Raw genomic sequence first — 20,497 nt, 5'->3', positions numbered from 1 at the left:
ATTGGGATTGCCAAGAATAGTGTTTACAATGAAAAAAAGAAGACAAACTCGCTTTAGCCATGCCGCAATTAAACAGTTGTTGAAACATGGTGTTATGTCCTTGGAATATGTAAGGTCCAAAAAGAAATTTGGCGGATCCTTTAACCAAGAGTTTACCAAGAAAAATGATCCTTGAAATGTCGAGGAGGATAGGACTAAAACCCATTGATTGAGTTAATATGGTGGATACCCGTTTGTGGTCAAACGAAGTCATATAGGCTGTCAATATACACCATATTTTCTATCCCTGTGGTGTGTGGTAGTGTTTTATAAGATTGAATATATTTTGCTCTTAATGATTCCATAGCGTTAAGGTGGCGTATGTTGAGATAGACTTGATGGAATTACCTACGTGAGTGTAAAGGTGTGGTCGCCTTTTATGAAAGACTTGGGTCGTCTTTCTAGAGCACTCATGAGACCCAAAATGTGTACATGACCATAAAAGCACTTTGTTAGTGTCGCGGAGGTTGCACAAAAATAAGGATATCGTATGTGTTATGGGGGTCTCAACTTATGTCCATTCAATTCAAGAGTACTTCACTTTGTGGATATTAGTTGTTGCCTCATTTCACTATGTGTTAATTCAAATCGAAATATATTAACACTTAAGTACATGTTCCTTTCTTTTGCCTAGAAATGTTTTCCTATTTTTCGCCTTTGCATTAGTGGGGGATTGTTGAAGTTAATGCAAGGTCTTTAATTGGTTGAGTAGTGTAGCTTCTTTTAATGAATGAATTATATTTATTCATGACAAACTCCTGATCTTTCAATGCGTTTTCTTTGAATGGATGAATAATTCATTCATTATAACTCATGCTATTAAACATCAATAACTGATGTATTGATTTTTGTAATAACATATTGTCTGTAAATGCTACGCATTAGCATTTTCCTATAATTGAAGACCTTTGAGAACATATCGACACACTAAAAAAACATATTCTCCTCTCTTCTTCTCAAGTTATTTTCTAGGCAATTATTTTGGGCAACCTCCGAACTTTCAGCCACGAATGCACGTGTTTGGAAGAGTTGTGGAACCTTGAGGAGTGACCGGCCTTAACGATTTGCACCAGAGTCAAGCCGAAATTGCTTTCAAGGTGGCGGATTGCCACAATACAGTGTTTGTGATTATTCGGTTAATATTTTTAATTCCAAGTTCAATATCAATATTATGGTATTTTTCCTAACAATTGGTTCACTCCCTGTTATTGGTCTCATAGTCAGAATTGTCAACGAGGAAGGTGGTGTTGGCAGTGATTTTATTGATTTTGCTGAGTTGAGGAGGCAGAGTGGTAACAAATGCTCGGTTAATGATTCAAGAGTTTTACGAATTCCGAGATTGACGTGGAAAGATAGGTTTTAAAAATATAATTATTGGTGGTGGCGGTGACGAATATGGTGTTTCTGGTGAGATGGTGTGGTTTAGTAATGAAGAAGATATAATTGTTGGAGGATTTTAATGGTTAATTAGTGATTAATTAGTGTAAATTAATTAACAATACAAAAAACAAATGAATAAGAAAAGAAAAAGAATAAAATTGAAATTTAGAGGATTTTTGTTGTGGCGATGACGTGGCGTTGATGTGGCGCACAACTGTGGAACACCTCCCTTGTGCAACCAGTTATGTATGTATCATGGAAGCATTAAATATACTTTTTAGATGGTCAGAGGGTAATAGGTCGCCCGATTAGTTGGAGTGTGAACTCGACATTTCAGGTATAGATCCAAGTCCTGGAATCATACTGAGAAAAGCTTGATCAAGTTAAAAATGAGAGTAACGAAGCTTTATTTGAATGTTGAATCATTTCCCAAATTTACGTAATTGAATTCATTTAAGTTTGATTGTAATTTATACTTAAGATCCTATATAATTTTATTTGGTATGGCTATGAGATAGAGTCTAAACTGAAATAAGTTTTGAATACCAAGAGGCGTATAATTCTATGAAACAGAGTTTATCACTTCTACTAAGTACTAATCCTTCTGTGAGAGAATACAAAGTCGAGATGAATAATCTCAAGAAACTATTTTTGTCCAAGAATAAATTAAGAATTAAGGAAATAGGAAAAACGGAAAATGCTTTGTCTATAGAAGTTGTGAAAAGCGATAATTTCGTAGACCAATATTTTATAGAATCATCCCAATCCTTTTTTTAAACAATAAACAGCTTTATTGTATTAATGCATAAACGGTTTCAAAGAGTTAAAAGATGCAGTAGCATATGTTACAACCCAACTATGAAAAATAGAAACCCAATTAACCTTATGTAACAACGAAATAAAAAACTTGGCTAAATTGTGCGTTAGCATATTCCAAGATCTAGAAATATATACATGGACATCATCAAAGAAACTCATAAGCTTCCTGATATCTTCACAAGTAGTCCCTATCTCCATGAAACTGCACTTCTTTTCCATATCATATCCACCATAGTTTTTGCATCAGACAAGACTTTCACCTTTGACCATCCATTTTCCTTAGCATTTTCCAATGCTTCACTAATTTCTAGTGCTTCAGCAGCAATGATGACCTTCCCAACAAATTGAATTGGGATACCAAAGGCTTGAAGCAGATGACCACAACTAATCATAGCCGACACTCCAATGCTTGCCATCTTTTTCTCCTTTTGTAATCTAGCATCTGCAAACATAACAATTCTATCTTGTGCCACAATAATATTTTTATCATTAGTATAATTAGATACAAGCGCAGGAGAAAAAGTAGTAAGCAAATTGTTTTCACTTTAGTCCATTTAGAAAAAGCATCTATATATCTTTTTTTTGGCAATTCCAACTTTCCAAATGAGATTTCTTTTTTTGATAACTTCTAAATTTTAACTTTTTTTTTTCTCCAAGAGTTTCATCCTTATGATGGAGGAGTTAGGCATCACTCCAACCTATATATTTACTAAAAATCATAATTGCACGGAGGAGGACATAGACCTTAGCCTCATTTACATAGTGGAGGTTGGATAAATCCATCCTATTTCCCATTTGTATACTAATATTAAGCTGGAAGTGGTGATTAGTATTGCCTCTACTGTTTGGTTGAAACCAACAGTAAAAGGATACTAAGTACATCAAGAGGTGCCACAAAAATTCAAAAAAGTCAGCTACCATTCGATAGGAATTTATTTCTTTTGCTTCTAAATCTGAAATTTGGGAGCCCATCAAGTTCTAGCTTCATTGAAGCTCTAACCTTAGCAGGAAGGACGGAAGCTTCAGTGAAGATAGTAGAAGTTTTTGAGTCTTCTCCCAAGTTAGCAAGTAGGTCCGCTGTAGAATTTCCCTCTCTGTATATATGTTTGAACTCAAAATCACCGTATCTAGTTAATCTCTGAATCTTAACAATGATCTCAGTTAGTTGCCAGGGTGGTTTTAGCTTTTCTTTGATCATGTTGACGACCATAAGAGAATCAGATTCCACCATAACTTTCCGAAAACCATTATCCTTACATATGTTAATCCCTTTCCAAATGGCCAACGCCTCAGCCGTATTGTTGCTGCATTGCCCATAAAATTCAGCAAAGGCATGACTCATTATACCTCTGTGATCTCTTATGATGCCTCCTTCTCCAGCTGAACCTGGATTTCCTTTACTACAACCATCCACATTGAGCTTGACCTAATTAAAATTGGGTTTATACTAGTACACTGCCTGAGAGTGAGTTACAGGTCTGAGCTTTTCCACCAAATTACATTTCTCCAACCAAGAACTAGGAAGTTGTAGATCAGGGAACTGTGCTTTGAGAATTAAAGAAATAAGATGGTTGACTTGTTGAATAATGTACCAAGATGACATCTTCTTTTCTTCAAACCTGGCCCTACACCTGTTTTTCTAGACTTCCCAGCATATCGCAATTGGTATACACTGAAGAATGCATGAGTGAACTTCATGCCTGCCTTTAGCTATCCACCATTTCATAGTTGACAATCTTATTTGTCCCTGAACCAAACCAATACCACATGTGTTGCAAAAGAATTCCCATACTTGTTTGGCAATCTGCCCTTCACTCAAGAGGTGTTCAGTGATCTCTATTTTATGAACTAGACAACAATTAAAAATAGAAGAAAGGTAGATTCCAAACCTTTTCACTGCATCATCCGAGGGGATCTTATTTTGTAAATCCCTCATTAAGAAGAATGAGATCCTAAAAGGAACTCTTCTGTGCCAAGTCTTTGAGCTAACAAGTGTTGATTCTCTTTTCCTTCTCACAATCTGCCAAGCAGTTTTGCTGCTGAATTTCCTTGTAAGATCAGGAGTCCAGATAGGCAAATCCTGTCTCTCAGTGTTAAACTCAATGGTGATAATAGAATTGATTACACTTTGAGGTAAAATCCTCCTGAGTTTCACAATATTCCAGGTATTACCCCTGTGGAAATCCTTGACCATAGTTTTTTTGGGAGTTCTTTGATTCTGAACTAGGTTTGCAATAGGACTTAGATCAGTCCAATTGTCCCACCAAAAAGATGTTTCTCCTTTGCCGATTTTCCATAGAATGGAGGGTTCCACCACTTTTTTGCTATCCATGAGCCTCTTCCATATGTGAGATTGTCCATAAGCCCATTTCTTAGCAACATGGTGATATCTTTTGCAGTATTTGGCCTCAAGAAATGATTTTAAGATAGTATCTTGAGTCCTGAATTTCCACCACAATTTTGCTAAGAAAGTATTATAGATATCCCTAAGGGATCTGAAACCTGCACCTCCTTCACTGATTGGGAAACATAAGTCCTTCCAAGAGCACCAATGTTTTTTCTTTCTGTCTCCATCCATTCCCCCAAAACAAATGGCAATGATCATCTCTATTTGTTCCAAAACAGTCTTGGGAGGATATACAGCAGATAATAATGTAGAGGAAGAGCCAGGATCACTGATTTAATAAGGACTGCCTTTCCTCCATAAGAAAGAAGTTTTCCTTGCCATCCTTGTAGCCTTTTAGCAACTTTTGTCACCATAGTATTGAAATAAATAATGTTTTTCCTCCCAACATAAATGGGGCATCCGAGATAGATCATAGGGAACTGACAATGATTAAAACCAGTGATCCCTTTAATAATATTGATCCTGGGGTCATCTTCTTTAAAAGTGACATAGAATCCAGATTTTCTCTTGTTGATAAGTTGTCCAGAAACCTCTTCATATTTCCCCATTTATTCATCAGGAGCTCTAGAGATTGGGGATCACATTATGAGAATAAAATAGTATCATCTGCATAGCATAAATGAGAGATATTAGGGCCATTCTTATCCATGGAAAATGGAATAAAATTTGATTGAGTTAAAGAGTCCATCATTTTAGAAAACAATTCAACTCCTATAATAAAGAGAGAGGGGGAAAGAGGATCTCCCTGTTTGATGCCTCTAGTGGAGTTGAAAAAACCATGTCTAGTGCCATTAATATTGACAGAATACCAGACATTAGTGATGAGTCTCCAAACACTGTCAATCCATCTCTCAGAGAACCCAAATTGTCTAAGTATTCTACAAAGATAATCCCAGGAAACCCTGTCATATGCTTTAGTCATGTCCAGTTTAAGCACCACATTGCCATGTGAAGAGGTTCTGTTGATGTTATGAACCATCTCTTGGGTTAACATGATATTGTCAGTGATTGATCTACCTTTGATGAAGCCTGTTTGATTAGGTGAGACCAGCTTGTGCATGAGGCAACTGAGTCTTTGATTAACTAATTTTGAAAGGATCTTGACTGAGAAATTACTAAGACTAATAGGTCTTAGTTCAGTAAAAGTCTGAGGATTGTCTACTTTTGGAATAAGTATTAGACAAGTATGAGTGAGGGCCTTTGGAATCTGATTACCTGCAAAAAAAATCAAGAACCATTAGTAGCAAATCATCTTTTATGATTTCCCAACAACTATGGTAGAATTTCCCTGAGATCCCATCAGGGCCAGGAGCACTGTGGGAACTCATGGAATAAATCACATCTTTCAGTTCATCCATAGTTGGATTGGCAGTGAGACGTTCATTATCATAGTTATTTAGTACTTTAGGAATGCAATTAAGACTAGAAAAGTCAGTAGTAGAATTCTCTTTGGAGAATTGATTTGAAAAAAAGGATACAGCTTCATTAGCATTTTCTTCATCGCCTTCAATCCAGCTTCCATCCTCTTTCCTCATCTTATTTAGCGATAGTCTCTCTTTCCTGCTTTTGACAATAGAGTGGAAGAATTTGGAGTTGACTTCTCCTTCCACAAACCATTGGATTCCTGATTTTTGTTTCCAGTAGGCTTCCTGTTTTTTGTAAGCTTTGACAAGAAGAGCATTAGTATAATTCAGAGTAGCTCTATTACTCTCAGAATTGTCAATGAGGATCCTGCTTTCAATGTCAGCCACATTCTTTTCCAAATCAGTAACCTGGTCAAAAATATTCCCCACGGAGTTTCTGGACCATTCAGACAGTTTCTTGCAAGTATTTTTCAGCTTTAGGTGGAATTTCCACATAGCTGATCCCTGAACTTCAATATTCCAAGCATTTTCCACAGTCTTATATAAATTCTCCTCCTCGGTCCATAAATCTAGGAATCTAAAATAATTAGTATGATTTCTCTGATTTGTGTTGGCAATAGTTAGGAGAGGAGAATGATCAGACCCTGTCCTTATTAGGTGATCAACCGAGGTCGAATCAAACAAGTTCATCCATTCATGATTAACTAGAACTCTATCCAATCTCTGCCAAACTCTTTTATCCGGAGACCATCCATTACACCAGGTGAAATTGGATCCAGAGTATCCTGGATCCACCAGATCACATTCCATGATGCATTGCAGGAAAGAAAGACTTTTGGACATTCTATGAAGAGTACCACCTTGTTTCTCAGCAGGATCAGTAATACAATTAAAATCCCCGGCAATATACCAAGGTAAGTTATAATTTGCAGCAACATCTCTCAAGCTATCCCATAAATCTTCTCTAAGAACAACTTCACATTTGGCATATACTAAGGTGATAATCAAATTGTTGCCCATCCAATTGATTTTGCAAGTAACTTGTTGGTCAGTTTCTTCTACCACACTACAATCTATTATATCATTCCAAAATAGCCATATTTGACTATTACAGTTGGCATATGCATTAGTGAATCCCAATAATCTCTTGAATTTGTCTATTTGGTCAGCCTTATGGAAAGGCTCACTAATAGCTATGAAAGGTGGATGTTGAAGCCTGATGATTTGTTTAAGTCTGTCAAAAGCACCATTGGAGTTGATGCTTCTGATATTCCAAAATAAGGACTTAAACATTATAAACTAACTGGAGAGATTCATCTCCTGTGTGTTGTACACAGGCTGTTGTGTGGTGATCCTGCCACCTCTTTCTCTAGCATTTTGTCTTCCACCTCTATTGTTGTTTCTGCCTCTTCCTCTGCCCCTAGGAGAAAGATGATTTTTGTCTATAATCTTGGTAAATTCTGAAGTAACATCTACATCAACCAATGCTTGAGAGCAAAAGGATCCGGTTAAGATATCGACATGTTCATCACTGGAAAGATTCATATTGTCATGATTGTCTGAAAGGTCTTCACCATTAAAACTTTCACTGTCAACACTAAAATAGTCATCACTGACTTCAGTGCTCATTTCCTCTTCATAATCTTGATCTTCAGAACTATCCTCTTCATCCTCTTCTTCTTCCTCAGAAGATGATTCAGATTGATGTCCCTGTTTACTGATAAATATTTCATCACTTTCTTGGTCTTCTTCAAGACTAGTCCCACTGATGAGTTTGAGATAATTATGTTGAGCATCTCCAGGATCAATAGGGTAAGTCTCCTGTTGTGTGTAGTTGTCATCCTGTTTGGTAACTTCTTTTTTGTTGTTATCTAATTGGTTATCACTTTGTTTGTTCAAAATTTTGACACTTGTTTTGGACTGTGTGGTGATTTGGTTCCTATCCTGTGCTTTACTATTGAGATTAGTATCCTTCTGGTTTGTTGTTTTGGTGTCGGTATTGGGCTGTTGGGTGGAAATGTTCTTGTCTTGAGCCTTATTGTTTATAGTAGGACCTTTCTTTAAACCACTGGTTTGCCCTTTCTCTGTATTAGTACTTTGTTTGTAGAATAGCTTGCTTCCTTGGTCATCAGTAGCCCCAGTGTGTTTTCTTCTGTTATTCTTCCTCTTTTTCTTTTCATTGACTTGATTAGTAATTTGATGATCACTTTGAGTCATATAATTACCATGATTGATTTCTTCAGCTCTCCCTTTTCCTTTCCCATAAACCTCAGGAAGTTTATTCTTTTCAGCTGCATATGTATTTTCCTCAGGTTCATATACATGTCAAAACGCCAACGATCTCCCCAAGTATGTCGATTCCGTGACTTAGAGCCTGTTTGGATAGGCTTATGCCTATAAGCTGCAAACAGCTTATAAGCTAAAAAAAATAAGTTAGGGTAGTCTAATTTATTTTTTTTGGCTTATAAGTTGTTTTCGGCTTATAAGGTGCTTTAGATAAGCTAAGTCAAATGGGCTCACTTATTTTTTTGAGCTTATTTTAAGCACAAAATGATTTTAAGTTGGCCAACCAAACACTCAAAAAAACTGAAAACAACTTATAAGCAACTTTATAAGCTAATCCAAACGGGCTCTTAATTGCCAACTCTTGTATTGTTTTCAAATTGATCGAGGTTGTACATTTGTCATTTTAGCTTTGACATACCCTGAATTATTTTTTCCCTCTGTAATATGACAAAAATATTCCTAAATTGTTATGAAATAATCTCCTCACTATACTTAAAATTCAATTAACTTCATGAATGTTCTACATCAAATAGACATGAAATTGAACTAAAAATAAGTCATATTAGAACTCAAGATGTTTTAGGAGTCTTTTACGTCAAATTGACATGTAATTGACATCAATTTATACAACTTAGGGACATGCTAATTTTCAATAGCTGTCAATCGCCAATGATCGCCACAAATATGTCGACTCCATGTCTTGCTAGCTTTTGTATCATTTTCGAATGGGCCAAGGATGGATGTTTGTTATTTTATCTTTGACATACCTTAAAGTTATTTTTTTTCCTCTGTGATAAACGAAATGTCCTTGAATTGGTGATCGACTTTTATGCGTTCTTACATTAAATTATTTGTTCACAACATTCAAAACTCAATTAACTTCATGCATGTTCAATGTCAAATAGACATGGAATTGGTCAAAGAAAATTATTAGAATTCAAGATGCTTTAGGAGGTTTCTAGGTCAAATTGACGTACAATTGAAGTCATTATATGCAGCTTAGGGTATGCGAATTCTATATATCTGTCAAATGCCAACGATCTTCACAGTCAGTTCTGTATCTTGCCTATTGTTTCGCATGGGTCGGGGCAGCACACTTGTTATTTTAATTTTACATACCTTGAGTTACTTTTTTCTGTATATGATACGGTAAAAATATCCCTAAATTGTTGATTAACTTTTACATCCTTTTAAAATTAAGTTATCTCTTCACAGTACTACAAATTAATTAACTACATGAGCTCTCTACGTCAAATAGACATAGAATTGAACATAAAAAGGTTGTTTTAAAAAGAGAAAAGACATCATTTGACCCTTGAACTTGGCACGAAAATTCAGTTTAGCAACTAAACTTAACTTATAGTTATTTACCCCCCTTAACAACTTTCATCTTAATTAAATACAACCCCCAAATGCTGACGTGGCAAAAAAAGTAAAAAAAAAAAGTGAAAAATATAAAAAGGTGAGCCCGCTGATATATATATATATATAATTAAAAAAAATAACATATAATTAAAAAATAAAATCAAAATGCACCCCCACCCCCACCCCACCCCACAGCCCCGACCCTCTTCTTCACCAAACAACCCCGCCCCCACCACCATCTTCTTCTTCACAACCCCCACCCCACCCCACAGCCCCGCCCCCACCACCTTCGTCTTCTTCACAACCCCCACCCCACGCCACAGCCCCTCCCCCACCACCTTCCTCCTCCTCCTTCTTCTTCTTCTTCTTCACAAATTCCTCTTTCTCTCTATATTCTCATCATTCTTTTCTTACCATTTTCACCATTTTTTGGTTTTTTGGTTTTGATTTTTGTTTTCTATTAAAAATAAAGTTATGGAAGGAATGGGGTTGCTAATAATAATATTAATAGCCAACAATAACAACCAAAATAACCAATTTGGGTGAATTTGAGAAGGAATGGGATGAAATTTGGTGGGGTGATGATGGTGGTGGTGGTGGGTGTGGGTTAAATAATTGGGTGTTGTTCTTATGGGTGGTTATGGTAGGATGAGGAGAAATTATTGTTTCTGTTGTAATGATTTGTAATGGTGACAATGTTGTTAGGTTCCGAATTAAATAACTTGTTTAAGCTTTTCTGTAATGCATATATGGTTTTACTGCAAATGATCTGCTGATTGTGTACTTCTAGTGTAAAATGCAGCTCCTGGAACTCATGAAAAATTGTCAGCTAGCATCTGGTTTTTATGTAAAAAACTTCATTTTTATATGAAATATGACGTATTCATGGCATCTCCGAATTCATTTTGAATCAATTTTGGTTAACGTTGTTCAGGGATTTCGCAAAATCGAAGCTGACAGGTGGGAGTTTGCGAATGAAGGGTTCTTGAGAGGAAAAAGACATTTGTTGAAGAACATACAGAGGCGAAAGTCAACACATCAGGCTGGGAGTTCGAGTTCTTCTGGATCATCCGCTGCAGTAGATGAGATTGAGAAACTCAGGAAGGAGAAGAGTTTGATGATGCAAGAAGTAGTTGAATTGCAGCATGGCGGCAACGGCGGGGGGTTGAGGAGAAAGACGAAGAAAGAGAAAAGGGGGAAAGAAGATGAAAGAGAAAAAATAATAAAAGAAAAACAAAAAATGAAGGGTTAGTAATTTTTGACATGGCAACGATGTGGCAATGACGTGGCACGAGTGTAATACACCTCCCATTGTGAGAGTGGTATTATTTTTTCAGGGTGGTAAATAATTGAAATGAAAGTTGTTAAGGGGGGTAAAATAAATACAAGTTAAGTTTAGTTGCTAAACTGAGTTTTCGTGCCAAGTTCAAGGGTCAAATGATGTTTTTTCTCTTTTAAAAATTCAAGATATTTTACGAGTCTTCTACGTCAAATTAACATGTAATTGAAGACAATTTATGCAGCTCAGGAACATGCGAATTCCCCATATCTGTCAAATGCCAATGATCTCCACAAGTATGCGAACTTCTTGCCTTGCTACCGCTTATATTGTTTTTAATTGACCGCGTCTGCACGTTTGTTATTTTCTCTTTGGTATATATTGAGTTATTGTTTTCCTCCTGAATTATTGATCGATTTTTATGTCCTTTTAAAATTAAATAATCTCTTCATATTACACATAATTCAATTAACTTCATGAGTATTCTACATCAAATTTACATGGAATCGAACCAAAAAAAAAAAAAAAGTTGCCTTAGAATTTAAGACGCTTTAAGGGTTTTTACGTCAAATTGGCAAGTAATTGAAGTCAATTACGTAGCTTACGGACATGCAAATTTCAAATAGCTATCAAATGCCAATGATCTCCACAAGTATGCCGAATCCATCGGGGCAGATCCAACCTTACTCCTTATGATTGTTACAACGCAATGAGCCCTTCCAAATAAAGTAAGTAGTTAACGTAGAGGAAGTTTCCTGATATATACCAGTGGCGGAGCCAGGATTTTCGCCGAGGGGTTCAAAATATAAAAAAGTAAACATACGAAGAAGCTTAAGGGGATTCAACGTCTAATATATATACATAAAAAATAATTTTAACCTTGTAAAAATAGTTTTTTTTTCCGCCGAGGGAGTTCGGATGAACACCCTCGGCATAGTGTGGCTCCGCCACTGATATATACCAACACTTCTGTGAAGGTTATTTATTTTTTTCCATAACACTAATGTATCAATTACTATATTTTTATTGTTGACACCTAATTTTTTCTCTCCAATAATTTTCTTTAATTATTCAGACTTCTTGAATCACAAACGGAGTGAGATATAACTGATCAGAATGATTTTACAAAAATTATATCGGTGACATTTTCCCATTTCATTTGGCAAAATATCATCAAGTATATTATTGTATATCATATGTATATTTTGTATATTTGTTATAATTTCGAAACATATTTATCAAGATTTAAACTCAAGTTAGTGAGACCGATTATTTAAATTAATTGTTCGAACTAAAAATGGTTAATTGGTAAGTATTTTGCTTTGTTAAATCAAGAAATTTGATTAATTAAATGAATGATCAGTTATATCTCAAGTTTTATGTTAATTTAATTTCAATTATCTTTAAAATTAGTTAAAATTGAAAGGTTTAATTGAATTCTGCTGTTTAATTTTGATTACAATTGAAATGATTTTCGCCATGTTTTAATTTAATCTATGACCACATTTGCAAAAGTAACCATGGTTGTGTCAACCATTTTGTTTCTATAGAATTTGGGCCAAAGACCCTCCAATTCTAGGCCGAGCCCAGTCCGTCAACCAGCGACCCGACCCACTTCCCTCTTTTTCTACCCAAAAACCAAACGAATCCATTGGTTCATCATTTTTTTTTTTTTTAAAGAAATCAAACAAGTTTGGGGTTTTTGGGGTTCTATATAAAGAATTTCATGTCTACTGATTTACAACACCTACAAGTCTTTTCAGAGCAAAAATCTCAAAATTTTGAGTTTTAATAAGGGATCCGACTTGAATTGGAACCCTTGCTTAGTTTTCTTAATTTTTTGGGTTTAGTTTTAAAAGTTTTTTTTATTTCTCTTTGTGTTCGTGTGGCTGAGTACGAGTGTGGAGGAGTTCAAAAGATCCCCAAGTTCATTCTGCCCCAAAGAAAGAAAATTTTATTTCCTTTCATTTTTCCATTCTTTATGTGTTTTATGTGTGAGATGGTCTTTTCGTTTTAGTTAAGTTTAATTTGTGTATGGTTATGTAGCTTATTTGGTTCACTGGTAGATTAATTATATGATCTGCTAAAGAGTAATTAGTGTGGTGATCTTATGGGCGGTTAAGATAGACTTTATGTTTCTGTGTTCTCTAATGTGACTGGTAGTACAAATGCTAAGCTTAACACGGTAGCATTTTAGTAACTTAGTCATGATCCATGTGATTAGGTAGTGGTTTCATTACTGTTTAGAATAGTGGGCCTGTTTAAATAATTATTGGATATGTATTGTGTTTAATCAAATATGTGATTACCAGTTTGGATTAGTTGGGGGTTGCTTCATAAGGTTAATTTCAAGAAAAATGTGTAGTTAAGCCCTGTTTGGAGCATCATTTCAATTTTTATGCACTATTTGAATTGAAAAGGTGTCTGAATTCTATGTAGAAGGTACCTATATATACACTGGGTATATATAGGTGTACGCTATTATACATGTTCAAATATACAATGGTGTATATCACGTATATCTACGGAATATCAAAATATGTTGGACTGTCTTGTTGTGTTATTGGGTCGGCTGGTATCTATTTCCTTCATTGTTTCTTGTTTAAATGATACATGGGCTGTGACTCGAGTTGTTGGGCCTGAATTGTTTCTCCTTTCCATCTTGTTTTTAAACGATATATGGGCCCGTAACAATCTAAGTTTGGTTATGTATATCCCTTGCTATTTTCTGTGTATGTTTAGTGTATATATATGTATATGGAAATCTTCAAATCTGTTTACATAGGCTTATGGTGAAATAAAGTTTGCTTAAAGTAGTTATTAAGTATATATACCCTCTAACCCTCATCTTCTTTATCCCTTCTTTCTTTGCATGAACGTCTTTGTGTGGGCCTAATTGGGCCCAACCTGTTTGTCAGCCATTTCTGGTGGGGCAATTCTGCGAATTGCCCTTCTTTTGGGGTGGTCTTTAAATTTTGCCCTTCATATTTGCGGTCTTTAAATTTTGCCCCTCATATTTGTGGTCTTTAAGTTTTGCCCTTAGCTTGAATACCTAAGATTCTGGGTTCGAACCCCCGCTCAGACATAAAATAAAAAAATAATTTCGCAAGGCAGGACTGGAGGGTGTGTATGCCGGATCCGGCATAAAGTCCTTAAGGAAACACTAAAGTTATGCCGGAGGGGGCATAACTTTTCCTCAAGGCATAGTTTAGTTATGCCTTATGGGGCAAAACTATTCCTTAAGGAACTATGCCTTATGGGGCAGACTTTTAATTAAGGCATAACCAAAAGTATGCCTCATAAGGCAGAACTTTTCCTTAAGGCAAACTTTTAGTTATGCCTTAAGGAAAAGTTCCGCCTTATGGGGCATACTTTTAGTTATATTTTATGGGGCACACTTTTAGTTAAGGCATAACTAAAAGTATGCCCCATAAGGCGGAACTTTTCCTTAAGGCATAATTAAAAGTTTGCCTTGAAAAGTAAATATATATATTTATATGTCTCAAGGCAAAGTCTGCCCCCTCCGGCATAACTTTAGTTTTTCCTTAAGGATTGTATGCCGGATTCGACGGGCAGCATATATAAGACTTAAGATGACTCATTAATCACAACTTCTTCATCACAAATTCCTTAAAAGCAAATTCATCACAAGCCATGGAAGCTCACGGCCATGGCTGTTCATGACCAAGCTTAAGATCTTGATGGCAAAAAATTAAATTCCTAAGGTGTTCTACACATTCAAAGGTGAGCAGCAACATGAATTTAATCCTTGGGGCAGCAAGAAGTCTTGTAATTTTAATTCACAAATTCAGCCACAACCTCTCCTTTTTCCACTGTAGAGTTGTCACTTTTCACTCCCTTACTCCTCTCAATCTTTTCTCTCTCAATTTCTAGGGAGTTACGGCAAGTGTCAAGTACTTAAGGGAACCCTCTGCTTCACTCTCCTCTTTTGCTTCACAAGGCTTACACTTCTCCATCTTCATTCTTTGTACCTTGCGTAAGCATTCCACCCATCCATAACATCTATCTTAGCTTCTAATTTGGATTCCATCACCGCCAATCTTTGGAGAATCAATTCTATTCCCTCCATGTTAGGGAAATCTTGCATATTTTAACCGACATTTAAACCTGCAAAACTAGCACACAACGTTAGTAATAAAAGCCTTACTTCACTCGTATTCAACTCTCAAACCTTACCTCTCACCCCAAGCTTCTTCCAAGGTTGGTCAAGAACCCTTTTAATCCAAATCAATTCACAAGATTGCTAACCTTTGTGGAGGAATAGATTCTTGTTAATCGAAAGACGGATGACTCGATAAAGCAAAAGGACTTGAGCCAAGAAGATTCAACGAGGTTTAAAACGAGAAAAGCTTGAAGAATTGGCACGAAATAATTAAGGACTCAAGAACTAGTTAACAACTAATAAGATTCATTACTAGTTGTTAATTAGCTGTAAGAATCAAAGAAAGGAAGTTAAGACGTAATCGAACCGTTTTTTAACACTTAGAACAACTTTTTGATTGTCATGTGATGGTTGTGCGTCGCACACCCATCGCACAAATAACCCCTCTCTGAATCTAACACTTGGATTTTTTTTTGGAGTTTTCAGAGTCGTGCAATGGTCATGCGTCGGACAAGGATTGCACAAAATACCCCTCTCTGACTCTTTGCAACACACACTGATTTTTTTGAGGTTCTGGCACTAAAAAATATTTTTTTTGGTCATACGATGTCTATGCGATGCACAGCAAGAGCACAAGCACCACCGTGCGATGGTTCCGTGAAGACTCCTCTGCAAAGGTGGGCCCCATTTAAACTTTTAAGTGATAATCTGGATTTGCATCTTTTACTTCTTTCTTTCTCCATAGCTTTTTCAGTAAGTATATATCCTACATAGCTTTTAGGTATTCTATAGTTAATATGTCAAATAGGTAGAGAAACACTGGTAAGAATTAGTTTTTAGTTTAAAATAAATATTTTATTAACAGACTTAATTTTTAAAAGTTACAACTGGTTAAAAGTTGTGATGAATAAGGAATAATATCTGAAGAAACAAGTATAACTAGGTAACATGACTAACTGTAATATTGTAATAAAACTAATTAAATATGTTTACGAAATAAATTACCCTGGTCTTATTGCAATTTTTAATATTCTGAAAATAAACTAATATGAGTAGCCATTTTCCAATGTATTAAGTTTCTAATTATAAAGCATCAAAATAGCCAATATAATTTATTAGTAAATACTTAATTATGATAGTTCGCGAAAAAATAAAGATAGAAAAAGTATCTTATACCACACATATAGTTATATGCCCGTGTTATATCATACAATAGAGACATATAATTACCATACATATATGTGAAGTTTTAAAGATTATACTACTCCAGGAACATTTTCCCGGAGTTCATGCATTCCAAGTACATATATGTGAAATTTTAAAGATTATCACGTTTTAGTCTTCGGGTAATGATCGTTCAAATGATGTTTACGCATTTTAAAAAGTAATTAAAATTCAATCAGTTTTGAAATGGTGGTTAAGGTTTGATTAGCGGTTTAAAATGATTATTACCACATTTCTTCAAAAAAAAAAAAAAAAAGGTCACATAACTTAAAACAAAGAAAATATACTATAACACAAATTATTGAACTCTTGCTCCTAAAACTTTTATTTTTCCACGCGCAAAATATGTTGAAGGGGGTCTTATTATTGCATAAAAATAAAATGATTAACATATGTTGGGCCCGTGCTAGCACGGGCTCCTGTATCCAGTTTAAAGAGAATTTTGGGAAAGAAAGTATTGCTTTTTTAACTTGTGAAATCATGGTTCCTTTACTAAACAAGACTACATCAACTCATTTTCTTTGAACTGATTCGAAGAGAGGGTAGGTCAATAAATTTACACTACTTTGGACTAGGCCTATTCATCGGTCGGATCAGATTGGGTTTAGCATATTTTGAATTATAATTTTGATTTTCGGATTTTGCAAAATGTAATCCGAATCCGATCCAAATACGTTTGGATTGGATCGGATTTATTAAGTTCAGTTTCGGATAAATTGATCTGGATAATTCGGATTTTCCGTTTGACTATAAGTTCAATTGTTCCTTATTCTTCTTACTAAAATGAACAACCAAATAAAATATTCATATCAAATTGCCTTAATATATAGTTCTTCGTTGTTATTACAATCATATAAATAAAGTATTCATACAAGCAACTTAGTAATTTTTTTTTATTATATGGGCTGATGTGTAATGAGTAAAGTATATTTGACCTATTAGATTGAATATATAGGTAATGCACTAATATCTAATAGATAGTCGGGTATGTTAAACATAAGGTATAAGAAATTCGGTTTTCGGATATCCAAAAATCCGAAGTTCCAAATCCGAAATTCGAAATTCGAAATTCAATCCAGAATTTGAAAATTTCAAAATATAAGTCCAAAATGTTCAGATTTCGGGTTTATCCAAACTATGCACACCCCTACTTTGGACCGATTATAGTGGAACTCTACTTAAAGGAAACTTTGGGTGTGTTGGTTCAAGAAAGTAATGTAAACTATTTTTAAAACTCCCCTTTTGAATAAAATTCAAACTTCTTATAACGAAAACGGTTTAAGTTATAAATTTCTCTTTCAAAATATGTCATGAGTTGACAAGTAAAAGGGAAGGTTTTCACTAATTTTTTTGTTTACTTTATAATATCCCTTAAACACATTTTTTTAGCAAATATATATCTTGTAAGCCACAAATTTTAAAATCCGTAGATCATCCGCATTTTGCGGATTCTTAATACTGAGGTGCTTAACACCTTTCTCGGGGAATCAGTTGAACCCTTACCCGAACTCTGGTACTAAAATGTTTTTCTTAAATAAACCTTAAAATCGGTTTTCTAATTCCCTTAAATTATTTAGGGGGCGACTCTAACAAATCCAACATAGAGGCCAAGTTATGAAGTAGCTTTTATGCAAACCATAACAGTTATATCTGCCTTTCAACAAAATTTAGTTGCTTGTAAACAAAATATAGTAATTCCTGAAATGTATGATATTCACGAAGCAATAGTATCGAAGGGAAGGCTCCGAATGAATCTTTGTTCATCCTTGTTAACGTATTTATCTTAATACGTTTGCTAGTGTTAACGGGGATTAACTATTTAACTGTACTACTTTATTGGCAAAGTATTCAATTTTAAGAAACATGAGGTCTATTTGTAACTAATTAAGTAGTAATAGGTATATTGAAATATAATTAGTTAAAGGAAAATAAAAACACAAGTAAAAAGTAATTGTGCTATTAATTTTATATAATTATGAGGATAAACATTTTTGTTGTAGATTTTTATTCACACCTTTAATAAAAAAGAGAAAAACATATTTTGAAACATCTATCTTTCATTACACCTCTTAAATAGATAATGACTGCATATTACTTTAAAAAATAAGATGTACTGCCTTCGTCCCATTTTAATTGTCGTTTTAACTCCAAAATTTGTCTCAAAATAATCATCGCTTTAGGAATTCAAGACCAAAGTTGATTACTGTTTCCAACTATATCGTTAATATTAAAGAAGAATGCACGATATATAAGAGAAAACGATCAAAACACTTTTATTAATAAAGGGTAACTTAATAAACTATCTCTTGTATTTATTATTTTCTTAACGAGCGTGAAATGAGGTGAAGCAAGAATAAAAAATGGGCGGTGGGAATACCAATTAAGTATTAGTAATAATTTTGTTGAATTTTAAATAATTTTTTATTACATATGAATTTCTCATTTTATATATTTTAGTTCGCTTATTTATTGTTTAGTTTCAAATTAACTTAATTTCTTTTATCAGATGAAGGTCATATTGGGTAAGATTTTCATTATATAAGGAGTTTAAATATATTTTTTTAAAGGAAAACTTCATTATATTTGTGTTGGATTGCCATAGTATAGAGAACGTAAGTTGAGTCGTAGTATAATTTACCATAAATTTTTGTGTTGACATTATAAAAACGTCATGCCCTAAAAGCAAAATGGAAACTTTTAAAGCAAAATGGAAACATTTTACACGGTAAATACTTTGTATTAGTGAAGTTTTCCTATTCCCACTCATAATGGGATTATAGGACTTACCAAATATATCTTCCTAGTCCCAATAGAATTGAGGCTACTTGCAAATTCTAGTATAATCCATCCCTAAAAGGATTATAATTCACGCAGTATATATACACCATCCCCGATCATAAAAAATAACTCTTGTGCTAGCTACAGTACCCATCATGGCATGCTCTATGTTAGCCTTTTGCTTTTTTGTCTCCTTATTCTTCCTCTCATCCGCTCAAACCACCTGCTCTAATTTCCGGTTTCATGGAAAATTCTACGATTCATGTAGTGATCTTCATACACTGAATTCCTTTATTCACTGGAATTACAATCCGTCTTCTAGTACTATCGATATCGCGTTTAGGAAGTCCGAAAACGAGCACGGAAGATGGCTTGCTTGGGCTATAAACCCAACAGCTACTGGAATGATCGGCTCGCAAGCTTTTGTCGCGTTGCAGCGTTCTAATGGTGCTCTTGAAGCATACACATCACCTATCGACACCTACGGAACCACGCTTACCAAAGGCGACTTAAGTTTTAGGGTTCACGATGTTTCAGCTCAGAACATCAATGGACAAGTCATCATCTTTGCCAAGTTTGAGCTACCTATCAATGCAACCAATATTGTGAATCATGTTTGGCAAGAAGGTCCACTACAAGATGATGATACACCAGGAGTTCATGGCTTGTCAGGAGATAACTTGAAGTCTTTAGGGACTTTAGATTTCCATTCCGGGAAAACTGTGGCTATAACTCATGTAAAACCAAATTCAAGGTCTAACGTAAAGATTGCTCACGGGATTATCAATGGGGTTAGTTGGGGAATGATGATGCCACTAGGTGTTGTTCTTGCTAGATTGAGATATCTACCATTGCCAGAATTACCAGCTTTGTGGTTCAATCTACATATTTATTGTCAAACTATAGCTTTTTTTCTTGGCATTGCTGGTGGAGGTTTGGGATTTTTTCTTGGGAGACAATCGTCGGGCATACGAGTGAAACACACTTCTCATAGATATATTGGCAGTGCACTCTTAGGCCTTGCAACATTACAAGTCTTAGCTCATTGTTTAAGGCCAAAAAAGGATCACAGATATAGGGTATATTGGAATATCTACCATTGGTGCACTGGTTATACTACTATTATACTGGGAATCGTAAATTGTTTCAAGGGTTTTCAGATGATGGAGGTGGGGATTTGGAAGAATGCTTACATTGCTTTTCTTGCTTCCTTGGGATTTTTGGCTGCTGCTCTCGAAGTTCTCAGATGGTACTTGAAGCCTAAAAAAGGAACTACATCAGAAGCTTCTGCAAAGGGTATAGAACAGGCGTAGAGTTGCAATTAGTTATTTGGGAAGCTGACTAAGAAGTCTTTCTTCTTATTCTTCTCTATAATCCTAAATTCTAGTAATTTCTACTTCCGTAGTATCCCAAATTTCATGTAAGGGAGTAGA

The 20,497-nt window shown here is 35.0% G+C and overlaps 1 protein-coding gene across 1 annotated transcript; it reads left to right on the top strand.

Annotated features, from left to right (window-relative positions):
• Window positions 1-10,534: 10,534 nt before the first annotated feature.
• On the top strand, window positions 10,535-20,377 carry LOC132624295 (cytochrome b561 and DOMON domain-containing protein At5g47530-like). Its single transcript, XM_060339099.1, has 3 exons — window positions 10,535-10,811; window positions 11,184-11,235; window positions 19,387-20,377. The coding sequence occupies exons 1-3, from the start codon at window positions 10,535-10,537 to the stop codon at window positions 20,375-20,377; spliced, it is 1,320 nt and encodes a 439-aa protein (XP_060195082.1).
• Window positions 20,378-20,497: the final 120 nt, after the last annotated feature.

Source organism: Lycium barbarum, chromosome 12 (genome assembly GCF_019175385.1).
Source record: "Lycium barbarum isolate Lr01 chromosome 12, ASM1917538v2, whole genome shotgun sequence".
Taxonomy (NCBI): domain Eukaryota; kingdom Viridiplantae; phylum Streptophyta; class Magnoliopsida; order Solanales; family Solanaceae; genus Lycium; species Lycium barbarum.
This window is presented reverse-complemented; position numbering and strand designations above follow the sequence as displayed.